This window comes from Zeus faber, assembly GCF_960531495.2.
Source record: "Zeus faber genome assembly, chromosome: 5".
In the NCBI taxonomy this organism is placed as follows: domain Eukaryota; kingdom Metazoa; phylum Chordata; class Actinopteri; order Zeiformes; family Zeidae; genus Zeus; species Zeus faber.
In genome coordinates, this window is record NC_137192.1 from 1,024,872 (window position 1) to 1,051,357 (window position 26,486).

General features: G+C 44.1%; 1 protein-coding gene across 1 annotated transcript in view; it reads right to left on the reverse strand.

Annotated features, from left to right (window-relative positions):
- Positions 1–2,009: 2,009 nt before the first annotated feature.
- Positions 2,010–26,486, reverse strand: part of cacna1sa (calcium channel, voltage-dependent, L type, alpha 1S subunit, a) — a 60,099-nt gene continuing 35,622 nt past the window's right edge. Inside the window, exons 27-43 of the mRNA XM_080000230.1 lie at positions 23,391–23,501; positions 23,205–23,288; positions 22,034–22,081; positions 21,399–21,425; positions 21,158–21,283; positions 20,986–21,051; positions 20,811–20,902; positions 20,310–20,469; positions 19,052–19,179; positions 18,881–18,977; positions 18,693–18,795; positions 18,041–18,142; positions 17,735–17,865; positions 16,750–16,860; positions 3,398–3,555; positions 3,165–3,306; positions 2,010–2,304 (exon numbers count right to left, since the gene is read on the reverse strand). Of these exons, the coding sequence (XP_079856356.1) occupies positions 2,149–2,304; positions 3,165–3,306; positions 3,398–3,555; positions 16,750–16,860; positions 17,735–17,865; positions 18,041–18,142; positions 18,693–18,795; positions 18,881–18,977; positions 19,052–19,179; positions 20,310–20,469; positions 20,811–20,902; positions 20,986–21,051; positions 21,158–21,283; positions 21,399–21,425; positions 22,034–22,081; positions 23,205–23,288; positions 23,391–23,501 (1,842 nt within the window). The 3' untranslated portion in view covers positions 2,010–2,148. The remainder of the gene's footprint in view (positions 2,305–3,164; positions 3,307–3,397; positions 3,556–16,749; positions 16,861–17,734; positions 17,866–18,040; positions 18,143–18,692; positions 18,796–18,880; positions 18,978–19,051; positions 19,180–20,309; positions 20,470–20,810; positions 20,903–20,985; positions 21,052–21,157; positions 21,284–21,398; positions 21,426–22,033; positions 22,082–23,204; positions 23,289–23,390; positions 23,502–26,486) is intronic.

A 26,486-nucleotide genomic window follows, 5' to 3' on the forward strand; every position in this document is an offset into this window, starting at 1 on the left:
TGTCCCCCGCCACAGTGGACTACCACCTCAGTCCAGGATGACCGATGGCTGGGTGTCCAGCAGGAAGAAAGCTGTGGGCAAGTGGAGGGGTCCCACAAAACTGTCCTGGAAGGTTGCACTGAGAGTGGCAATCTGCTTGGACTGCCCAGAAGCCAGATCCACAAAGTTGGACAAAAAAAAGCCCTTCTTCTGCAGTTCATCAGAAAGCTGTTGAATATCCTCCTTAAAATCAACGATCTTCCTGTTTTCTTTCTGGAGAAGCACACAGTTCTCACTGGGCATTGTTGATATGTTTGAGTAGTTAGGTTAGCTTAGCCACTCAGCTAAAAACAAGCCTCACTAAGCTAGTAGCTGGAACAGTAAACAAAATGTAGGGCAGTTGTCAAGCATTCAGTACCGCCGCCGTAAGTCATTCTGATTCTCCATTGATTTGAGTAATCAGTGTACAGGTTTACCCCAGTACACTGAGGGATTTGTCCAATACAGTACCTTATGTACGTACCATCCACAGAGGGGAAAAGTACTACTCATATTGCGTAGGTTTTTCACACTATTGTTTACGCTGAGCTTGAATTAAGATTTAAGTATTTGCATTGCCATCGTTGGCCACTTGTACTGTTTGTGCTTGGGTTGTGATTGGGCAGAGGGACAGCAACTAGGTGGGAAGAAACTTTGTAGTGGGAGGTTTGTTTGATGGAGTAGTACCACTGGCCTTGAGTTTGACATATGTGCTTGAGGTCATCCCATAGTTTTTCATGAAAGCATGTCTCCAAATAATTTCAGGCTGTGAAGATCTGAGATTTCATGTTCCTACTTAAATCCAACCATCTCGTAAACTGTCACCTTATAACAGCACTTACATCACACATTGATCAAAGAACTGTAGCTTCATGGTGTTACGAGCGGACTGAGTTCACCTTGAGGCTGAAGGAGGTGCCACATCTCGAAAAGATACAGAAGATCAGACTTTGTCATCAGTAACACCAGCACACCATGGGGAACTGTCCTGTAACTGTTCCCGTTGACCCTCGACCTCTGACTCCTGCTTCAAATCCAGAATGTGCCACCTGTAGAAGTTCTCTGTTGACTCATCTATCTTCGGCTCCAACTTGCAACATGATATTGGGAAGACAAAGGAGCTGGTGGTGGAAGCCCTCCTGAATCCCCTGTTACCATTCAGGTGCAGGAGGTAGACTTGGTGGACCTGGGGCCCAGCAACAGCTGCAATGAGGGAACGCTGACCAGTTGAGAACTGTATAGGGAGAGTGGAGCCTAGCGCTGTGCCATGGCATAATTGCTTACTACTAGTTTGCCAAATTAGCATTTAGTATATCCAAATCCAAGCATACTCAGTCATTATTTAAAAAGTATCAGGATGACATAATACATATGTGAAGTACGCTGCACTGCAGTGCATTGCGACATAGCACAAGGGCAACTGTAGTCGACGGGACAAGATGGAAAACAACAAAGTTGGTGGTGGGGGGATATTCAGAGAAAGAAAATGTGTTTCAGGGGCCATATCAGAAGCGTAATGGCCACTACAGGATTAAAATTAGGGAAATAATGAGTTACAAAATGAATGTATTATGTATATGACAAAAACTCTGTAATTTATAATCATCTTGAGTAATATTCCTCTTTCGTTTTATTGTTATTTTGTATAATTTATCCAACCTTACCTATTGGTAGACACTGCCAGTTGTCTACCCTTCCGAATGCACCTTCACAAATCATACTGTAAAAGTAAGTGGCTAAAACTAATTAGATCATTTTTATTGCTCACCATCCACATTATTTTTCCTTGTTTTTGTCCTGCCAAAAAATTTATGTAGGTTGCGGTTTCATAACTTCTGACAATTTTAAATTCTACAACAAACTCTTTGCTTCATTGCTATTCGGAACTTCAATAATTTACCTTGAACAAGCTTTACTGGCCCTACATATAGAGACTGTTATGTCAACTGAACTTTTAATTCATTTTCATAACATATGCCGATTCAACCACACACATTAAATTCACTTTATTTGTGCACAATATATATTTTTTGTCAGCATAAATTAGGCATTAATGCAAGCTACACTCCAAATCACCAACTGACTGAATGCCAATTCCCCTCATTCCAGCCCCACAGTAGGAGCAGGTTGTCAGGGGTGGGGTGTGTAGTCTTTCGAATCATGCTTATTGGTGGTTGTCTCCATGTCATCAACATTTAAATTTAGGGCTTCAATCAATTCTGTCCTTATTATGGATGCAAATCCAGGGTCTTCAGCCAATTTTTCCAAACCACCGCATATAAAGGTCTGAAAGAACAAATTGCAGATATTGACATTGGTGACATCTCTCTGATCATCACTGTTCCTTTATGAACATAATCTCAATTCTAAATCCAACATAACACAGATTCTCTGGATAACTATAATGTTAAATACATCATGTCATTGTATTTCATTATGTTATGATTTATCTAATTGTATTGTCACTTTTTAACCAACACATGGAGCCAAAGGAAAAGTATTCCCTTCTGTGAAAAATAAAGGGATATTCCAGTTTTTTTAGGAAATACATACAATACTATGCTTTTTGTCTATCTTACCCAGATTCAGAAGATAGGGTCAATAACTTTTTAATTGCTGTGTGTACTATACCAAGACATTGACAGGCTGCATGCTAACTGTGTTAGCCCAGTAAAAGGCTGCAAGGGGAATCAACTAGCCTAGCACCTGTGAAATAAGGGAAACACACGTTCTAGCATCTAAAAGCCAAATATTTAAGTGGGGCATATTGTGTATATTAGGATGAGAAAAACCAAAACACGTTTAAACAATTTTGGTCAAAAAATGTTCCAGATCTAAATCAGCCTTTATAGCTGCATTTACAAACAACTAAGGTCTAGTTTTTAGGTTTTATTTTTACTTGTCATTCAGATGCAAGTTGCATCACTTAAATAACTCAGATTTTGAGATGCTGGAACACAGGGATGAAGTTCTTATCGGAATCTGGGTATTCACAGAATAGTCATCAGAATATTCAACAGTTGGTTAAGGGTATAAAGTAGAAATTAAATCAACTCTATACTCTGTCCAATCATTTATAGAAATAGGTGTATCTCATCATGAGACTCACCCTTAATGAGGTCAAGATTCTCTACTCATCAACTCACCTCCTGGATAAGTCTGTCAGCTGCAGCCAATGTGCTACATCCAGCTACATGCTGGGATGTGGAGGTTTGAAGAGTTTGCTCAATGTCAACCGAAAATTGGGCAGTTGTAGGATTCAGTGGATAGATCTCACAGCCAAGGCTACTGCAACAGAAGTGAAGGGTAAAATGATGAAAGCTCTCCTTATCACAAGTGATAACAAAGAGCAACAGTGAACATAGACTAACAAACAGACCTATTCTGTGTATTTAACGGATTGCTGTTGGTGTTGTTGTTATTGTTGGCACTTTCCGACATCTGAAGGGGCCGTTGGCTGGTCACCTGAGTGGCGTTGGTCGTTTCATTTTCTTTTGAAAATAAATCTGTGTTGTTCCCAAACAGGCCTCCTTGCCTCTGGGTTGAAAGAGAGAGAAATCAGAGTTGCTACAAGCTGTGATAAAAGTTTAACTGAGCTGGTCACTCATCGTAACTGTAGAACATGTCAACAGGATACTTTCACATATGCTGTGTTTAATCCGTTGAATAAAACCCTTGATTACCCCCTTGGTGCGGTTAGTTTGAGCACACAGGGTCTAGCCCCTCAGGTTCATTTTGTCAAGGATATACCCTATGGAAACTCAGAATTGCTGAGACACCTTGCTGTACTCCTTTGAGTGTACTGTGTCTGCATTGGCTGCAACCATCTAAAATAAAGGTAGACTAAGGCAAGCAGTTGTGAATTCAATATTTCATTAATTTGTCTCACACTTGGGCACAATAGTAGAAATTCTGAAGCTGGGATCACAAATTTGATTTTTTCCATTCTAGTCTCTCCTGAAGTTAAACTGTGCACGGCTCGGGTCCAGGACCATCAGAGCCTTAGCCCCCTGTAACATAAGCGGAGAGGGACGAAGGCGCTTAAACAGCTAGTTGACTGCCTGGACTCTTCAATACGCGATTCCGAAAGCAAAGTACGAAGGTCAAAAGGTGAGAACACAAAGCTTCTTTAAGTATCTAGGATACTTGGAGCACTAGGGAAAAGATCTCTGGACAGGGACCGGATAGTGAGCATAGGACATCGCCTTGACAAGGTTAAAAATGCTATTCGGGGAATAGGCGTAAAGAACAGGATTGCAAGTGATGTTTGACATCACTTGCACTTGGAATAGACATGGTAGTTACTAGTAACGGTAGATAACATTAATAATAACTTTACTTATAATAATTATAATAACAATAGTATATAAAAGACATTATAAATTACAACGGATAAATAGGATTTAAGCCTGCCGAGTACAATGTGCTAAAACTAATCGTACAGGCGCCATGGATCATAACCCGTAAATCCAGGGCTCGTTAAAATGGGTTCCAAAGTAAGTAAAAAAAGAGCCATCCAATTGGCAAGGACCAGCTAAATGCATGGTTGGAAACTGAAATGGGTCATGAAAAAGGGAGAAAATTTGATGGGAGTTTTAGTAGAAATCAAATTGAAAATAAAGGGCAGAATCTAGAAGAATACGAGAAAGATAAAAATAAAAATAAAAGAAGGGAAAAGTAAAAAAAGTAAATTGAAAAGCGTTTGGTATGTGGAAGAAAGAGATGATGCTGAGGAAAAGAAAGTGTGAGCCGAGGTGTAGGAAAGATGTTAAAGGGCCCATTAACCCTGGCCACAGCCAGTTTCCCAAAGTTGATCCTCTCTTAGACGGCCTGTTTGTGACTCCTCAACCTCCCCCAGTGCCCAATGTGCCAGCTGTCCCGGACCCACCGCAGTGGCAAATGCTAGCACAGATCCAGCAACCGCCAGCGGCAGCCCCCATAGACGCCGTACCTAGACCTGCATCTAGTACGAGCAATAGTAATTAGATGTCGTCCACAATCACCCCATATACTGTACGTAGAGAAGCTGAGGCTAGAGAAAAAGCTTAATGAGAGATCCAAGTTTGAACGAATGCAAGCCCAGCTGCAGATGGCCAAACTTCAGGCCATACAACACCCACTGCCAGACAAATCAAGGCTGAGGGAGAGGGAGAAACTGGGCTCCCAGCCGTGGACGGGAGGGGTGTGGTGGCGACATCTTGGGCATCTGTTAGATATGAACCGCTCATCGCCAACACTGCGAGATAAAGAACTGGTCACTAGGAATTTGAGAGCATGTTTCTGTTGTCACCAAATCACAGCATATGATGAAATGCCAATAATTAAATTGACAGTTAATGATCAGGAAATCTCTTGTGTGGTAGACTCGGGAGCCACACACTCACTTTTAATGAAACAGTATCTTAAAAAACAACCACTGTTAAGAAACCACACTCTGTCACGACCAGAACTGGGAGAGACCCAAACGCACGACACAGGGAGACGGAAGGCAGGCAAAGGATGTTTATTAGCCGGGACGGTGGAGCTGGCCAGGGGGACCCGGTCGGGTAGGGATGGAGCAGGGCAGGGCAGGGATGATGATGACCAGGAGATGGGGTCCAGGATCCGGGTGGAGAGACGGGGAACCAGGCTGGATGGAGATGGATGGGCAGCCTTGGTCGACGAGCGGAGACAGGCAGGTAAACCGGGCTGGCTGGATTTGGAGAGACGGACAGGGTTGACGTAAACTAGGAACTAGGAATAGGCACAAGGAACTTGGAAGGGAGCCAATAGCGATACAACTCGGGAAAAGCTAGTTGACGGTCTGGCAAGGAATGACTAGGAAGCTGGGAATAAATAATGTGCAGGTAATTGATCCCAGGTGTGTGCAATCGCGCTTGAGTAGGGAGCTGCAGATGGGGCAAGGGCGGCCTCTAGTGGCGCTGGGAGGCCGTGGGCCTAACAGTATCCCCCACCTCTACGGACGCCCCTTGGCGGACACCTGGAGCCGGAAGGACGAGTTTGGTTGAAATCTCGGATGAGGAAGACATCCAGGATCTGTCTCCGGGGGACCCAGGAGCGTTCCTCCAGGCCGTATCCCTCCCAGTCCAGGAGGTACTGGAAGCCCCTCCCCCGGCGCCGCACATCCAGCAGGCGCCGCACTGTGTAGGCCGGGTGGCCGTCGATGGTGCGGGGGGGTGGTGGGGCCTCGGCGAGGAGGGAGAGAGGGCTGGAAACCACCGGCTTAAGCAGGGATACATGGAAGGTAGGGTGGACACGGAGGGAGGGTGGGAGACGGAGGCGTACGGCACAGGGGTTGATGATTGACTCAATGGGAAAGGGGCCAACATACCGGGGCCCGAGTTTTCGGGAGTCCACCTTGAGGGGCAAGTCCTTTGTGGAGAGTCATACCATCTGTCCGGGGACGTATGTGGGTGCAGACGCAGGGTGCCGGTTTGCCTGCCGCTGGGACCTGGCAGTGGCCTGGAGTAGGGCAGAGCGGGCCCTCCTCCATGTCCTCCGGCAGCGACCAATGTGGGCCTGGACGGAGGGTAAGGCGATCTCAGCCTCCTGGGCAGGGAACAGCGGGGGTTGGTAGCCCAGAGAGCATTGGAAGGGCGACAGGCCGGAGAAGGCGTTCACCAGGGTGTTGTGGGCGTACTCGGCCAATGGCAGCTGGTCGCTCCAGGAGGTGCGGCTGGTGGTTGTCAGGCAGCGGAGCATGGCCTCCACCTCCTGGTTCGCCCGCTCCGTCTGGCCATTGGTCTGGCGGTGGAAACCGGAAGAGAGACTGACCTGTGCCCCCAGGCCCAGCAGGAGGCGCGCCAGACCTGGGAGGTGAACTGGGGTCCTCTGTCCGACACCACGTCTGCCGGGATGCCATGGCGGCGGAACACCTCGGCCACCAGCAGGTCTGCGGTCTCCCTCGCCGATGGTAGTTTGGGCAGGGCGAGGAAGTGGTCCGCCTTAGAAAAGCGGTCCACCACCGTGAGGAGTGTAGTGTTGCCCGGGGATGGTGGAAGACCGGTGACAAAGTCCAGGGAGATGTGGGACCAAGGACGAGTTGGGATGGATAATGGCCGGAGGAGGCCGGAGCGGGGTCGGGTGGAGGTCTTGGACCGGGCGCAGGGTCAGCCACCAGAAGTGCTGGCGGACGACGGCCAGGGTACGATCCCGGGATGGCAGCTGAGGCGGGAGGCATGGGCCCACTGCAGAACCTGGGAGCGTGCGGAGTCAGGGACGAACAGGCGGTTAGGGGGTCCGGTACCTGGGTCGGGCTGGTGCTCCTGTGCTTGGGTGACGAGGGACTCGATCTTCCAGGTGTGTGTGGCGGCAAGGCACAGGGGTGGAAGGATGGGTTCAGGATCCCCTGTCTTCTCCCCTGGACACGAGGAACTGCTGCATCCTCTGCTGATGGAGAGATGGCTGAACCTGCTGGTGCTGGATGAAGCCATTCGTCCAGCCGAGTCCTTCTCCGTGTTCCGCGGTGACAGATCGGGGGAAATCCAAAGGTGGAGGCGTCTGCCTCATGGTAAACAATCGCTGGTGCCCCCCCAACAACACCAATCTCTCTCCCGCTCCTGCTTGCCGAACCTGGAACAGCTGAAAATCTTATGCCGTCCATTTTATCTCCCCCAGGAATTCAGCACGTTCAACACATAACAGCAGTTTATATTCCAACCACAAGCGGACACCGACACAGCACTGTCTGACCTGTATGATGTTTTGTTCCGATTTCAAAACAAACATCCCGACGCGGCTGTGGTAGTGACTGGGGACTTTAACAGGGTGAACCTTCAAAAAGTTCTGCCTAATTTTCACCAACACATCACGTGTGCCACCAGGGGAGATAGAACTTTGGACCATTGTTGCACACCTTACAAGAACAGATACAAGACCGTCTCGCTACCTGCTTTCGGGAAATCAGATCACTCCACGATTTCGCTGGTTGCCATTTACAGGCCTCTTATCGTGCGAGAATTGGTGGTGACGAGGGGAGTGAAGCGGTGGACAGACCAATCAGAGGCTGTGCTTCAGGACGTTCTGACTGACATGGACTGGGACATTTTCCAATCAAGTTCAAGTGACGTCAGCGAGTTTACGGACGTAGCGGCGAGCTTCGTGTCTACGTTAGCGGACAGCATCGTTCCCATGGTGAAAGTTTGGATATTTCCAAACCAGAAGCCGTGGGTTGATAATTCCATCCGCTGCGCTCTGAATGCTCGCACGGCCGCTTACAACGACGGTCTTGTGTCCGGAAATATGGACAATTACAAAGCGTTGTCATACAATCTGCGGAGGGTGGTGAAGGACACTAAACAGATGTATAGAGAGACAGATCACACTGGAGCTACAGATGGAGCAACAGGACACCAGACGCTTGTGGCAGGGGCTGCGGACTATAACAAACTACAAGAGCAGCTCCTCCCCAGCCACGAGTGTGGACGCTTCCTTGCCAATGAACTGAATTCCTTTAATGCGCAGTTTGAGTCTGGCGACAGCACAGCTAGCTAATTGGAGTTACACTGCTGGGGATGAGCGCAGTGTCAGAGCATGACGTCAGGAGGGCTCTGGGTGAACACCAGAAAAGCTGCGGCAAGATGGCATATCTTCGCGAGTACTGAAGACCTGTGCTAACCAGCTAGCCCCATTGTTCACTACAATATTCAACATCTCCCTGGCTGAATCAGTGGTCCCGTCCTGCTTCAAGAGGTCCACCGTCATTCCTGTCCTGAAGATCGCCTCTCCAGCCTGCCTGAATTACTACCATCCGGTGGCCCTCGCCTTGGTGGTCATGAAGTGTTTCGAGAGGCTGATTAAGGATTATATCTGCGCCTCCCTCCCTTGCACCTTGAACCCGTTGCAGTTTGCGTACCAGCAGAACAGATCGGATGACGCGGTCTCCCGGTACTGCACACCACGCTCACGCACCTGGATGGCCGGAAGGGGGCCTATGTGAGATTGCTGTTCATCGATTATAGTTCAGCTTTCAATGCCATAGTCCCCACCAGACTGGCTGTCAAGCTGAATGTGCTTGGACTGAATACTCCACTGTGTGCCTGGATCCTGGACTTCCTCTCAGCCCGGCCCCAGGTGGTTAGGGTGGGGAAGCACATGTCCGGCTCCCTCACCCTGAACACAGGATCCCCCCAGTGCTGCGTCCTCAACCCCCTACTGTACACGCATGACTGTGTGGCCAGGTCCAGCTCCAACATCATCAAGTTTGCTGACGACACCGTTGTCGTGGGCCTGATCACCGACGGCGATGAGAAGGCCTGCCGCAAGGAGGTGGCTGACCTGACACTCTGGTGCTAGGACAACAGCCTCCACCTGAACGTCAGCAAAACTAAGGAGCTGATTGTGGACTTTAGGTGAGGATTACAACCGAGGACGCATGTGCCCTTGGTGATTAATGGGACTTCTGTCGACAGGGTGAGCAGCTTCAAGTACCTAGGAGTCCACATCACAGAGGATTTAACATGGACTTTACAAACAGACACTCTGGTGAGAAAGGCGAGGCAGCGTCTTTACCACCTCAGGCAGCTGAGGAAATTCCGGGTCTCGGTGAGGATCCTCAAGTCCTTCTACTGTGGAGCAATGGAGAGCATCCTGACAGGCAACATCACTGCGCGGTTTGGGAGCTGTACTGCTCAGGACAGACGGGCCCTGGAGAGGGCGGTGCGTTCAGCTGAACGTACCACTGGAACTACACTCCCCTCCCTGCAGGACTTATACACCAGGAGGTGTATAAGTCCTGCATAAGTCCTGCTTGTTGCTTAACAAGAGGACTGCAGTCTCCCTGACTTAACCAAGTCTTTGGGATGATTAAAAATAATCCAACATTATTAAAAGTAATAAAATCATGAAATAAAAAGGATTTGTTATTTCGAGATCTGATGTTTAAAAGACAAAAGTTTACAGGTTTACAGATAGCAGCAGCAGAAGGTAACAGACATTGTTGAGGAACTGAAATTATATTATTATGATAAGCCTTAAGAGGGCATGATAATGAGCGTGCTATCATAGGTCTATGAAAGGAAATGATAGTGGTTATAGCTGAGGGTCCCGTTACCAGTCCCGTTTAGGAGAGCTGATTGGGCTGGTGGACTAGGCGATGGAGGAAGTGACTGTATAGTGAGTGGATGTGTGGGACTCACTAACCGTCAGGTGGTGATTGTGCTTAAAAAAATCCAGTCTATTGAAGAATGTGGTGAAGATGACCATGTAGGGGATGCCTCTGTTGCAGCAGTAGCCCATCAGCCAGTTGTGCAGCTGACGCAATTGGCTAAACTTTGTCGCTAAAACGGGGGGAGGGCAGTGAGCGCATGCATCGCCGGCCACTGCTCGCTGCTATGGTCCAGGGCTCTGGGGTGGAGCAGGTCCGGGACTTGGGCCATGGTCCTGTATTACAGCCGGTGGGGCATAAGTATGACGAGTATGAACGGGCCCGTTCCAGATGCTGCTAGTTACCGCCTCCATGATACCCGGGGTCACGCAATCCACTGCCGGAAGGTTCCAGAACCAACCGAGGATGTAAAGCCTGGCGTGGTCAGCAAGGGGTTTTAGAAGCCTTACTGCCTCGGGGGAAAGTCCAGATAAGGAAGGGGTGATATCTTTTAGTGGCTGTCTTACCTGTCTGGCACCAGAAATGACAACCCAGAGCATAGAAGGCCCAGAAAAACTCCCTCCAGTACTACACTCCTTACTGGCATTACAGTCCCCTTGGGAGTCAGTTGAAGAACCTACCCTGTTAAGCTGCATTATTTCTACCGTGGGGGGAAAATGAAGATGACTTAAGGTGTCACGGCTGATCCTGAGCAGCCCTGGCACCTGTTCCGTCAAATGTCCGGGGCCATGAGGGGAACGATGTGTGTGCTGCTTGGTATCTCCATACTCAACGTGCTGCCACTGCTATGGTGTCACAAGAAACATCTTCTGATCAACCACAAGGTAACATCATGCTAACATCACCTGCGCTGCCATTGCAGCCGCAGTTGACATCTAGTGGAAAATCATTACTATGCCTTTTCATTCTCTTTCATGATATAGTGTTTCAATTATGTTTGATGATGTTTAATGAATATGTTTTGTGATCATTTGAATGACAAGAGAAGGAAATATGGTGGCAAATTAAAGATGATAGGGCAAATAGAATAGTACTGGACTGTGTTTTTGTGGGAAGATACTGCCTGTATGCCAAGGCCATCTAGTTTAGGTCTCTAACCTGAAATTAATCTCTTTTCTTCACCAAGAAGCCATGAGCACACAGGATCTAGCCCCTCAAGGTCATCTCGTGAAGGAGCTGCGATAAATACCGTTTGGAAACTCAGTATTGCTGAGACACCTCTCGGCACTCCTTTGAGTATTCTGTGTCTCGGTTGGCTGCGACCATATAAAATAAACTTAGACTAAGGAAAGCAGTTGTGTATTCAATGCATGGATCTATTCAAATTTTGAATGCATGGGTTTAAATTTTGTTCTGACGATCACAGGTTTCAGTACACAGAAAAGGACGTTAATAGAACCTTTGTGCTAGCACATACAGTAGAGCTAAGGAGGAATGCATTGTTTCAGGCATTCACAGGAAAGATGTTAAAGTCCTTGCGCTGTAGGTAAGGGATTCCTGTGTCCAGTCAAGAATACGCGACATACCTTATCATCATCTCATACTCAACTTGCTCATTATTATGGTACACAACCAGCGAAATCAACCTACCAACCCAGAGCAACTCTTGTGAGCATTTCACTGGGGTTATCAAGCAAGCACCTTCCTTCACCAGTGTTTCGCTGACTTAGGCCCATGACACCTCCAGAAGGCTCAACAGTGATGCCTGGCATCCCAAACCCACCCCCCTCCATATGCCCATGTTGGGCTCTCTACCAAGTAGTACCACTAATTACTAAGCAAACCAACAAATTACACATGAGAATACTACGACTACAACAGATATACACTGTAATTACATCAAATACAATTCACTCCCAAAACACTACAACTTGGCTTACTCTCTCTCTTTAGTTATGCATCACACAGAAAATTCACTTTCAAACATCAAACAATGTAAGTCTGTATGAACCCATTCCATTAACCGTCTTATCACAGGAAAGGCAAACAATAATCTCACTCCAACTCAAGAGAAAACCACCCAAACAAACAATTCATACTCCAACTCAAGAGAAAACTAGCCACACAAACAAACATATAAACCAGACTGGTCTCAAGAGAAAACCAAGAAAAAAACAGCCATGCAAACAAACAATTCATACTCGAACTTAAGAGAAAACTAACCACGCAAACAAACAAATAAACCAGATTGGTCTCACCAGTGTCCCTTTGTTTTGACAAAAGTCCCTTAAATGCGAAGTCCAAAGTCAAAATGCAAAAATGATCCACTCAAGGCATCCGGAAAGAATGGTGGACTGTTTAACCATGCTAAAAATGGCTTCCCTCCACCTGTTTCATTGTGTCACAGTTAAATGTCCCCTGACTTCCTGTTTCTTCCCCAGTGACAAGGGTTCCTCAAAATAAAAACAAAAAAACAAAATAAAAAAGTAGTGGCTAAAGCGCCAGGCCAACATGCCAGCAGCAACAAAATCGGGGGTTCAATTCCCGGCTGCCACCCCAGTGATCCAGTCAGCAACAAATACCAACAAACAACAGCAGAATTCTGTGTTGGTCCTCTTCTTGCTGTGGCCCGTTATGATCCCATCAGCAACAATAACAACACAGACGCTACTTTGGGGCCCAGCATGATCTCGCCTCTTCGTCCACAGCCACTGAATGCATCTCTCCGCTGCCTCCGACATCATTTCGCAGGTGAACAGATCGTAGGAGAGACTCTCGGGGCCACCCTGACTCCAAACCGCAGAACCCCAGCCGAGAGCTGTCCCTCTCAGGCAGGAGATGAGGAATGCAATGCGGGCGCCATCAGAGGCGTACGACGATGGCTGCTGCTAGAATACCACAGTGCACTGCACAAGGAACACGCGGCAGGTGCCGAAATCGCCGTCGTAGGGCACTGGAGCCGGAAGGTAGGATTCAGGGGGGGGACGAGGGGGGCGCTGGGAGCCCTGGTGGAGGGAGGAGGGAGGAACACAGGAGAAAGGGGGGCCAGGGGAGCCGGAGGAACCTGCAGGCTGCTGACGGCCGCCGAGATGGTCCGGAGGTGATCCACGATGTCCCGGAGGGCCTGGTCATGTTGACCAAGTAACACTCCTTGGTGCCGGCATGCACGCCGGAGCCCCTCTGTGTCGGCTGGGTCCATGTTTTATAGTCAGACCGTACTCTCACGACCGGGGCTAGGAGGGACCCAAACGTACGACACAGAGAGACGGGAGGCAGACGAAGGATGTTTATTAGACCACATGGTGGAGCTGGCCGGGGGGACCCGGTCAGGTAGGGATGGAGCAGGGCTGGGCAGGGATGAAGATGACCAGGAGGAGGGTTCCAGGATCCGGGTGAAGAGACAGGAAACCGGGCTGGATGGAGAGGGACGGAGAGCCTTGCTTGACGAGCGGAGACAAGCAGGTTAACCGGGCTGGCTGGAGAGGGATGGACAGACTGGGTCGACGAGAGGAGACAAGCAGGTAAGGGGAAGACGAAACAAAGAGACATAAGCTAGGGACTTGAAACAAGCGCTAGGAGCAAGGAGCTCGGAACTAGGAACTGAGCCAGTAGCTGTGCAACTCGGGTAAGCTAGTTGACGGTCTGGCAATGAGTGACTGGGAAGCTGGAGAATAGATACTGTGTGGGGTGATGCAGGTAATTGATCCCAGGTGTGTGCAATTGGCTCAAGGGGGGAGCTGCAGATGGGGCAAGAGCGGCCTCTATTGGCGCTGGGAGGCTGTGGGCCTCACAGACTGATGCTAAAACACGATCTGGTCTTCTGCTCCTGGATCTCAGTGCTGCTTTTGACACTGTTGACCATCAGATTTTATTAGCGAGATTACAAAAATGGGCGGACCTATCTGGCCCGGTTCTCAATTGGTTCAAAACCAACCTACAGGACAGGCAGTTCTTTGTGTCCATTGAGAATTTGGGTCGAACAAGATGGATATTATATGTGGAGTGCCCCAAGGTTCGATTCTGGGCCCATTGTCATTTAACCTCTATATGCTCCCACTTGCACATATTGTAAAAAACACAAAATAAATTACCATAATTATGCAGATGATTCACAACTGTACATATCCCTATCTCCTGATGACCTACTCCCCATACACTCCCTCACTCAGTGTATTAATAATATTAATGCATGTATGTCACAGAACTTTTCAGAACTGAAGCAAGACAAAACAGAAATACTCATCTTTGGTGCAATGGCTCAAAGAGAGAAAATTGCAGCTCATCTTAGTTCTCTGTCCCTGGAGAGCAAGAATGAAGCCGGAAATCTTGGTGTAATCATAGAAGGCAATCAAAATTTCAAGAGCCATTTCAATCACATCACAAAATCAGCCTTCTACCATCTAAAAAATATCAAGAAAAAGGCTTCCTGTCAAAAGCAGACTCTGAAAAATGAATCCATGCATTCATAACAAGTAGATTGGGCTACTGTAATGGCCTATTCACCGGCCTCCCGAAATCAGCTGTGCAGCGGCTACAGTTAATCCAAAATGCAGCTGCACGCGTTTTCTCTGGGGCAAAAAAGTTTGAACACATCACATCTCTTCTTAGAACTCTACACTGTTAAAACTAGAATTGATTTTAAGATTCTACTACTGGTATATTAAGCAATAAAGGATGTTGCTGTTTCTGTTGCCGTTGTTGTTTCTGTTGTGAGATTACAATGAGAGGATCATAAAAAGGGTGTGTTTTCAGAGAGAGAGAAAGAGTGTCAAAACCATCTCCTCCCCGAGGTTTTAATGAAAACTTGACCCGTAATTTACGGATGCTAATTAAAGCACCGTGACTGGATTGAGATTAGATGGTGCACACTGTTCAAATTTCTATTTCCGGTTAGAGCTACCACTTCCGGTTCCGGTTGCGTCTTTGTGTGTGCGTTACTTCGTTGAATCGTTTCCCAATTTTACCTCATTTGGATTAGATTTTGGATTGTTCACACTGTGATATCCTTACTATTTCCTGGCTTTGACCCTCGCCTGAACTATTTTTTGCGATTTTGGAACATGGACGTTGGCTTGGCTACCACTCCGCCAGCGTTAGTTGTTGCTGCTGTTGTTGTTGCTACTGCAGTTGTAGTTGTTTTTGTTGTTGCTGCAGTTGTTTTTGTTGCTGTTGTTGTTTCTGTTGCTGGTAACAGCTGCTGGGAACAGCTCTTGGCTGTTGTTTCTGTTGCTGCTACTTTTGTTGTTTCTGTTGTTGGTGCTGTTGTAGTTGCTTTTGTTGGTGTTTTTGTTGTTGTTTTTGTGTGTGTGTGTGTGTGTGTGTGTGTGTGTGTGTGTGTGTGATTTCTATGCTGTGAGAATTGTTTTTTCTGCACTGACTGTTCTTATGATTGCACAGATATTTTCTGCTGTTGTTTCTATTGTTATTTCTGTTGTCTGCTGCTGTTGCTGCTGTTTCTGTTGCTGCTGTTATTTCTGTCCGATGCTGTGGTTGCGGCAGCTGCTGTTGCTGCTGCTGCTGTTGTTGCTGCTATTATTACTGTTGTTGCTGTTGTTGCTGCTGCTGTTCTTGTTTCTGTTGCTGCTGCTGTCGTTGCTTCTGTTGTGAGATTAAGGTGTTAGGATCATAAGAAGGGTGTGTTTTTCAGAGAGAGAGAGAGAGATAGAGATAAAAGGATCTGCCTCCCGAGGTTTAAATGAAAACTTGACCTGTAATTTGCAGACGTTAATCTTTCTCATCGCTACAATAAACTGGGGTTTACAACCCCCTGTCATCTGTGTCTCTGTGCTGGAGGTCCCTGAACACGCCACTTGGGTGGGGTGTGGTGTGGTGTGGTGTGGTGGCAAAACTGCCGCAGTTTCGATTTATTGAAGAGATGAGGCTAGGTGGAATTAGCCAGGAGCAGATGGAACATGTCATGACACAGGGCTCCTATCCTGACTGAGTGTGTGGACGGGGTTTTTAAACCTGATTCTCGTTAGCCCAACCAATGAGCATCAGGTGTGGCTACTTAAGCCACCCCATCCACCACACATAGGTTAGCCATTTTCACACGGGCCTTATTAAAATCAGGCATTTAACAACAACATAAATTTATTATAATAAATATATAAAAGTAATGGTCACATTCTGATCACTATCTATCCTGGCTGCGTGCAGCGCATGTAGGCTGTGACATAATGCAAAAATAACAAAAATAACGTGAGCTAATGCTCGGAAACATCCATTCTCCTACTTGGAAAATCCATGTTGGAATTTCGGAGGAGATGGCTCACGCCTGAGTTTACCAAGATAACACACCTGATGTCACAGCAACATGGTGCGCAGACCTTTAACAGTGAATGTTTCCTTTGTATAAATTTTTAGTTAAAAACATGTCTAACTTTTGATGATATGTTAACACACGTTATGTGGCATGCTGTCTTGTTTGCTCTAATAATAAAAACCTTGTGTGCTCTGACTCAATAAAATATGATATATCCATTCCACCATAATCAAAGAAAGATTCCCATGTAATCCTGTATGGGTTGTTAAGAAGCAAGCACACTGATAAACTGAAATACATGTGAAATAAACCTGCACTGAGGGTAATTTTAGCTTGTAAACTCAGTTTAATAAAAGGTGCAATATAGATAAAGTGATATTTGTTATTATGTATCCTTATTAGTATTTTACTTTTCTCTTACCCTGAAAATGCCCCCTTCATTGGTCTCATCCATCTCCTCGTTCATGAGGTCGCCTGAAATTGCCCTTTGGAGTTCTGGAGCAGCCTCCTCCTCAATGTTACGCAGACCAGCCTAGAAGGAAAGGGAACAAGGAGAGTGTAAGGCTAGCTTTAAGGTATCAAAGGTCCTTCTGTTTGTTGAGGGGTAGTATATGGTTGCAGGTTCAAATTCTCAGCATGCAATGCCAAAGTGCGAAAGTGTTAAATTCAAAATCCAAAAACATTGACCAACTTGCAACTTGTTTGGCAACGCATGTTGCATCCATACGCTGCTACATACTGTTTGTTTGTTTTTTTTACATTTAATTTTTTTTTTTTTCCTATTTAATTTTTACCCTCCTTCTTTCAGGCTGTTAAGCTATTTATTTTTAATGCTATGGTCTGCATTGGAGTACACCAAACCTCACCAATATAAATTCCTAGTACATGCAAATGTACTTGGCGAAATAAAAAATGTATTGATTGTTGTTGTGCACCAAAACTTTACCAAAGTTTCTTATCACCTCTTGATCTGAAAAAGATGGTGATCTAGATGGAAAAAATAAAACAAAAGACGAAGATTCCTCAACACCTGCCAACAAGCGCCTCCGGAAACACCAGAGTCTCCCAAAACGACTGTATCATATTACCCTGAGATCAGTGACATTTTAATTTAAATAAATTATTAACAATAAAGTACCAAATCTTGATATTAGAATCTCCCTGAGTGAAATCTTGGAACATATAGTTTGGACATCCCTGTACATGTTGAATCATGATGAACCTTGTAACAAAAAGTGATTGGTGGTAACTGGTCAGAATAATTTTGTAGTCTGAAACTGCCTGTTTTAGAGTTGTATTTGATGCTGCAATGTTAAAAGACACAATGAGTGCCCAAGGGGCTGTTGTCATCGTCAGCGGATGATGTCACGCTCAAAAGAGTCAAAAAACAAGATATGAACTCTAACCTGGATCTCATTTGTTGAATTATTTTTGGCTGGTCGGAATCCATAGTACTCTTCCTGTCTTTTCTTCAGCTTCCTAAAGTAGTCCTGAATCAGAAAGGTGGCGTAGAACTTCCCAACTGTGACCTCATCATCTGCACAGACAAAAAATTCATCAGAGGCCAAGCAAAACATCATAATATATATAATGATGAACCAAAAAGGGCACTTTCTTGACAGTGTCACGATGTGTCAATGTCACAGTGTCACACAAAGGGCAAATTTCCCGGAGTCATGTGTTAAGTCCTTCAAGATTATTTGTTGCTTTACCCCCTATTGGTGGGATGACCTGGTCCAACAGTTTCATGCTGGTACGCTTCCAGATCTTCTTGATGATTGCCCTTAGCTCCTCATTTGCGTGCTCAAAATTTCCTGACCAAATTGAAAGAGTACATTAATATCCAGTAGTCATGTAAGACTTGTGAAGATTTTGTTGCAAACAAATCTTTTAGCAAAGTTTGGAGTCAATGAGTGAGCAAGCGAGTGAATCTTCAATTTGCAAACTAAAAACATTTAGAGAATATTACAACTAAATGAATGTGAAAAAAGTCTGATTCACATCAGTTTGACAAAAATATTTTTGTGATTCACACTTTGCAATTTCTCTGACAAAATAAATATTTTTGACACAATGTGCCTTTGGGATCCATATTTCTAAAATAAGAATTTTAAAAGATTACAATGATTTTTGTGAGAATTCCATGTCCATTCCCAACTCAACAGAGTGCAAGCAGTCAACAGACTCTTGTTCATCAGAAGTTATCCCTTGCTCACCATTGCATTAGTTACCAACTGAATCGAATGAACGACATGTCTTATTATTATTTGACTCATCACAAATTAAATGTAAATAAACAGCCACATTTTTCACAACTTGGTATGCAGTCACTTCCATCTATCTACTAACGGAGAGAATATAGACCTTCAGTTTTGATTTTCAGTGCTGTCCGGACCAATGCAAAAAGTGTGGCATTGAACGTGACCGTTCCGTCACTGTTGAGAGGCATGTTCATGGAGACCAGTCTCTGGAGACACATATGCACATTAAGGCATGGTAATAAAATATGTGACACATCTTCATTTCCATGGTGGGTTTTGCATTATACTCACCTTGCAGGCAATACGATGTGGGCAGAACTTGCCAAAGCCCAGAGGAGGAGCTATCCTTCGTAGAAGTGTTACCACATCCAGATGCTTAATACGCCCCCTGCGCAAGGTATGTGGCACATGGGGATACAACATATTGGACGCATATGGGACCTTGCATAAACGCAAACTTACGTTGCCTCAGGATCGTATTCTGCCCAGATTTTCTTAAATTCATCTAGGTGTTGGGGCCCAAGGATTGACCAATCACGTGTCAGATAGTCAAAGTTGTCCATGATGACAGCCACAAACAAATTGATGATCTGTACAGAGGAAATGTTGGATTCACAGTAGGTCTGCACATGTATCTGTTTTTCTTTAGTGTCACAGAATTATGAAAAGGAGCAATAAGCCCTTTGCAAAGGTGATGACATTATCAATTTATATGCCTACAACACACTGCATTAAGCCAATTATCAAATCAGGTGCTGCATTTCGAACATACAGTATGACATAAGCTAAACAGAACAGCCAGAGACAGATGAAAAGTTAGGAGTTCACGAATGAACAGTAAACGGAGTGGTTCATGTAGAAAATTTAAAGAACAGTAGTCTGTAGACAGGAGTCAGTCAATGTACTGTATGTTGTGTGTGGATATAGGAGAGATGACATCTTACAATCGCAAGTTTTGATAAAAGTGTAGGGGTAGTAAGACCAAACACTGATGTTCAGCTCTTAACCACCTTCAATTTTCAATCTGTGCTTTCATTGTTTGTGTCTTTGTTTATGTTCCCTGTTGGGCGTTGGTCATTGCTACTGCTTTTCTTGGGTAATCTTTCTTCCATCATTTATGCTTGTTTGATGCAGGGGAAAATGTGCGTAATTGCATAATGTCTGGTTGAGATTTTGGAAGTGTACATATTATCCAGATGATTATTACTATCTCTAGACTTGATGTGCATGTTTTTGCATTATTTATACGTTATTTATTAGCTTCATAATTGTATTATAATAACTTCTTATGTTATTCATTGCTAAACAAAATAAACTGCAACAGAAGCCTAATGTGAAATGATTAAACATGCGTGAAAAGGTCAGATGAGACTCCATCCCACTGTGACGGCAGTCTGGTGTAACATATTGAAGCCACTTAAGGTTTACATCTCAACATTTCAGAATTTTGTCTGGAATATTCGTATCAGTAAATCTGTTATGAGCATCAGATTTTGGTTGGGGGTTTACACAGACAATATTGTTTTCTCCATTTGTGCTTGCATCAAGATCATCAATAAAATGTTGTATTTACAGTAACAGAAAATATAAAAGATAGTTACTAGAGCTCTACTGTATCTGCAAGAGCAACAGCAACTAGCAGGCAAAATGCATGAATTTCTGGATTGATATTTGTATGTACATACACCTACATCTTTAGGGCATGCATGCAAACGTTTACCAGAAAGGCACAGAGCATGTAGAAGCTCATGAAATATATGATAGCAAAGTTGGCTCCGCAAGTGTATTCCTCCCCCGGCAAGTAGTCTGACTTCGGATCACACCTCTTTCCATACATGCAGGCCAACATCACCTCATGCCACGCCTCCCCTGTTGCACACCTGAACAAGAAACAAGGGTTCAATCAGAGCCATAGCAACTGAAGCAGAATCTGTGGAAGCACTTATCTCAAAAGAAACAATTATTGCACGCCCTGGGTGTAAAAATGAGAGTAGACCGGGCTGTTGTTAATCAAAAAGGACATCATGACCTTGTAGGACTTACAGTAGTTGGGTTTTAATGTTGAAGAGCATCAACAACTGCCCGGGCTGTTAGTATTTTCCTTTTCCTAGTACTTCCTTTTTAGTGAAGAGCCATATCATGTTTTGAATCTAAGACTTAGGTCACCAAGGGTGGTGTGAGGGTAATAATAATTACGTGAATGCAGAATGAGGCCACCCACCTGAACAGCAGCAACACAGCTTGTGGGAATGTCTGGAAGTTGTTGTTCCTGTTTATGTACGTGCCGTCTATCAAGGCAATTTTTCCAAATATCTGCACAACATGAAATGTTGGTGAATTTCTGTCAGTCTGTCTGTCTGTCTGTCTGTCTGTCTGTCTGTCTGTCATGTCCATACCTGCATCCCGACCACAGCATAGATGAAGAATAGCATGAGAATGAGCAGGGCTACATAGGGCAGTGCCTGCAACAAAACCACCAGTTTTGTCAGTGTGATGCATGGCAGACAATACAAATCAAAGACAACCCACCGGTCCATCATATCAGCAGCTCATCAGTGGACTATCCACCTGAAAGGACTTGATGAAGGTCCAAAGCAAATTCCGTATGCCCTCAGAGCGATTGAGCAGCTTCACTAGACGCATAACACGGAACAGTCTGAAGAAGGTGACTGATACACTCATGTTCTCAGCAGACTTTAGAGAAAGATGAAAAATATATAAGCAAGTATTGAAGAACAAACTTATATTGATATATTGATATCAATGCTTTCCGCAACAGAATCTCTTTGTGGAAATAAATGCAACTCACTGCAATTGCTTGCATGGGATCCACATCCTGAAAGAAGAAAATAATAAAGAATAATGAAAGTAAGGCATTGTTTTAGACACATGCAAGCATGCGTTCTGTTTTACTGAAAAAACATTATATGTGCTCGGGTATTGATGTTGAAAAACATCAACTTCTAGCATTTCAACACAAACTTTCATGTCTCTCAACTATGATAACTGTTAACTCTCATCTCTTAGCATTTTTGTATTTTCATAAATGGACCAAGAACCACAATTCAGCGAGCTTAATTTTGGGTACATTTTTTTTTGTTTAATATAATTTTCCTTTTTTTTTTTTTTTTAAAGAACAAGCCTTTTTGGCAGGCAAACAAGAGATCTGAAAGGAGAAGTACTATTACATTGTTAGAGAAAAATAATACAATAATATAATATAAAATTAATATCACCAAAGTATTTTGAAGAAAACCTTAGAAACAGTTGCTCAGTATTAAAAATGTATATTCACTGTGTAGATAAGTTGTTTGTAATAACAACAGCTTGCCTATATCTTCAGTACGTAACAGTTGTTGTAATTTGTAATTGGTGTCTCGTAACTGGTACATTAAGCAGGGAATGACAAAGTTATGGAAGTTAGTAAAACAAATTGATATTTACAGTGCAGCCGTGAAGACAGTACAGCCCTCCAGAGGAAGCTAGCGCTGCCTATGAGAGAAGACAGAGACACGGGAAGTGAGGTCAGCGGTGACAAGAGGAAGTAAATGTATAGGTGGCTATACGGTAGGGAGGCAAGTTCAAGTTGGCCTTGAAAATGGATTGAAGGGTGTTTTCTAACAACTGGTGTTTTCAAATCTGTCGACAGCTGTTCAATGGGATTAAGACGAGACTTATTGACAGGGCCGTTTCTTGCTATATGTGGACTATGCAGTTTCATAGGGCCACCAAGGGGCCCACAAGCTGGCTTTTTTATTTTTAATTAAAAAGACGGCCTCCCTTGGAGCCAAGCTCCCTCTTATTCGGTGCAATGGGCTACTTTATTTTAAGTTCATTCTGTGTAATTGCCAAATTTATTGTATTTATTGTTGTTATTTTTCAGGGGGAAAGGGATATTTTTATGTGTTTAGTATTTATCTGTTGCAATGTTTGCGTTAATTTTGATTCCTGAGCAAATATTAAGGAAAAGCAGCATCTGTCTCTATGCACATTTGGGAGACGTTATAATGCAGATTCGGTAAATCCTGTAGTAATCCAGGAGTTTCTTGATGTAGGGGAGCCCCAGTATTTCCCATTTATTATCCTTTTCTGTAGGTTTTAATTGCTGGGGTCAACTTGAGATGTTTGATTTTAATTAAAAAAAATTAAAAAGTTGCCCCAAGACCACCTCAGAGGGTTTGGAATCCCCCCACCATAGTTTCACAAAATAGGTGCCCCCCAAACAACATTTTGCATAGGGCCCTCAAAAAGCTGTGCATATTGATGGCCACTTCAGATCAGCCTTTGTTGGGTCAATGTCCTGCTGGAGACCCATAATTCTTGACAGAGACACAGCTTTGATCGGGCAACAGGTAAAACCCCCATCCCCACACACACTCAGGAGTGGAGCCGTGGTCATGACACTTGTCCTTCTGCTCCTGGACTTATTCCACCTAGCCAATGCTCTACAATAAATTAAGTGTCTGAAACCACGTCATCTGTGTCTCCGTGCCGGAGGTCCCTGAAAATCCCAGTTGGGTGGCGTGGGGTAGGCAAAACTGCTACAACGTTCAAGGCACAGACAGCAGAATGATTACAAATTTTGTGTGTGAAAAAGAGAACGATTGTTACTTACATCAATTTCACTCAGGGTTACATCCACAACACTGCCAATGACAATAACAAAATCAAAGACATTCCAGGGATCTCCAAAATAACCCTGTGAAAAAGAACCTTTGATGAGTTTGGTGTTTCATTTGGTCAGTGCTCGTTGTGATACAATTTGGCTAATTTACAATACTTAATAGCATGTGTGACTGACCTTGGCTTTGAAGGCCATCAGTTTAAGAACCATTTCCACAGTGAAGAGCACAGTAAAAATCACATTCAGCATGTCTGAGAGGTGGGTTACGTGGTCTGACTGGTTACAATGCTGTAATTCAACAGGAATGAAAAAAACATATATGTACTATTAGGGCTGGGGAAATGTACGCAATCATTTTGTGATTAATTTGAAATGTAAAAAAAAAGTAATGATAAAATTAAATAAAACATTTTTTAATCGCATCTTTGATCTAATATCTTAGAGCAAAACAACCAAAGTGTGACTATTGCTGTAAAGACAAAAATCCAATGGATTTTCGGACTCGAAAGATTTTTCTTAATTAGGAATATAGCTAAACGATATTATGAGAAAAAGAGGCAATGGCTGTACTGTAGTTCACAGGAGTCTTGGTATGGAATCATTTGGTGATTTAGTGATTAAATTAGCATTTCTGTGTTTAAATATAGATAATTACAAGTCGATTCCCAGCTCTATTACACGGAAGTCCGTAAAGGCCATGCAATATTATTATTTTTGGTTCTGTTATCGTGAGATCGAGAATAATTTATCTCATGATCACGAGATAACAAAATTTGTTTTCTCGTGTTCATGGCATAGCAAAAGTTGTTTTCTCAAGATCACAAAATAACTTTTAGCCTAGGGCACTAAATCACATTGTGGACTGACTCATAGCTGCTAATTATACGGTGATGGATGACCGCGTAATATTTTACTTTGACCACGGACTGACTCATGCAGAAATTGGATTATGTTTCTCAATAATTGACAACTTCCCCATGTTGTTCTCCTTTCCCGTGTACGACACTTGAAAAGGAGGCTGTCGCATTTGTACCCTTAATGGTGTCAGTATTACAGTTAACCTTAGCAGGTCGTCAATTTCATAGCCAGCCAACTAGGGGAACAGGAACGTCTTCATGCCTACAGAATGATGTTTGAGAGATGTCGCTTAAATTGCTTGCAGCTTACTCGGCTAATGATGAGAGACGTGAGAATTTGGATCACTTAGGTGTATGGCAGAGGAGAGGGAGAAAGCTACGCAGGTGCCACCACAGAGTACCAGGCCCCAATTACTCATGTCATATCGATTCATATTACAATAGGTATTGGAATTACCAGGTCCATTAGTGGCTTTTCATGCCATATCTTTGGGATGCAAGCCTACTTCACCAATATAAACACTCAATTGATTGCTGGGTGTTACTTTGATGCTGTTGCTGAAAAGGGGGCTTGTCCACAAATCATCAATTCGGACTTCGGTACGGAAAATGTACATGTGAACAGACTACAGGATTTTCTCCACAAAGATGAATCAGGTACTGTCCATGGGCCTTGTGTTTTACAAGGAACATGCGCTTTAAACCAAAGGATTGAAAGCTGGTGGGATATCTACAAACGGCAAAATGCTCAAGGGTGTAAATTTGTGAAAAGTGTGTGTGGGGGGTGTTTGGTAAGAGAGTGGCGGTGAGCGTCTCCCCATGGTGCTTTTTTCATAACATGAGCAAACAAAGTAAAAAACTAACAAACCTACTTCTAAAATAAAAACACAGTTTTGGCACACTGATCACAGGCTCATCACTGGCGCGCCATGGGCGCAGCCGTCAGAGAGGGGCGTAGAGCTGCAATTATTTAAATTATATAGCTATGGAATATGAGTCAACAGGGGAATTCACTGGCGATGCCATTAATGAAGATTTCATACTATTCTGTTTTCTCTCATAAATTCAGGTTTAGATTTCGCCTAAGCCTCTTGATTTGACATTTCACTATTTACTATAATTAGTTTATTGTTATAACTATGATACTTTTATTATTTTTTATTCCTTCATCTATGAAAAGGATATCATGGGTGCTGTAGTTCTTAGTCCTATTCTTATAGGCCACAATGCAAGAGAATGACTGAGCTCTTAAACTGAATTCTAGCACTGAGTAGGCCTAGTTTATTGTCATGATAACGTTATAGTAATTACAACATTTAAGATTCCAGTCCTTTAGTCATGTCTCAGGGTAGGACTAATCTATTGTGCCTTAGTTCTTTCAGTAAATTCTCTCTTGTATTTCCTATAACGAAAATTGACTTAAGGACTGCATTTACCTTTTATTACATTACATTTAGCAGACGCTTTTATCCAAAGCGACTTACAATTGTTCAAACACCGACGGACGCAGCCATCATGAGCAATTAGGGGTTAAGTGTCTTGCTCAAGGACACTACAGCATGCTAGCAGGAGGAGCCTGGGATCGAACCAGCAACCTTTAGAGCACTAGACTACAGCTCTACCGCCTGAGCTACCATCCCTTACCACCGAGCTACCAAACTTTTAAGATTAAGAAACGGCACACCTGTCTGTTTACCGCTAATATGGATAAAAGTCCCATAATAATGTTGCTTAGTTCTGGCTTAGGACTGGACAGAATCTGCATTTTGATGCCAATCCCGACACAGATCAAGACATATGGCCAGAATGCTGGTTTAACACCTACACATTGATTAATAGATACCTAACAATTCCCTGTGTTGTTTTGCAGGATGAGCTGGACACGGACCTGTGATCATGACTTTTTGGATCTTTGGATCGTGTACTTGTCATGGAGGAAATTTATTTACAGCCAGGTCAAGAGGCATTGAGACTCCACAAAGACCTGATAAGATGGCTTCTGTTAGGCCTATAACTTTAGCCTTAGCTTAAAAAGGTAAAAGAGCGTGTGTGAATATGTACAGTATGAAGAGAAAATGTATGATCACCTTTAAGGGCAAACTGTAGCCTAACCCTTGCATTATCTGTTCATCACTGACATGAAACATGAAAACAGGCTAATTATTGCAACAATCTTGTTTAAAGAAAAAGCAAATAGACATTTCTTCACAAATGTCCATTATTGAACAATGTAATGATGGAACAATGTGATAATTTGGTGGAATAAAATCACAAGAAATGTAATAACATTCATCAGTGGAATGTAGGATTTTGAAAAAACATGGAACATTGACTTACTGCTAAATCCAACACAGCTGACTTCATGTAATCATTTTGTTGTAATGAATTACTATAATGCATATTTAACTATTTAGTC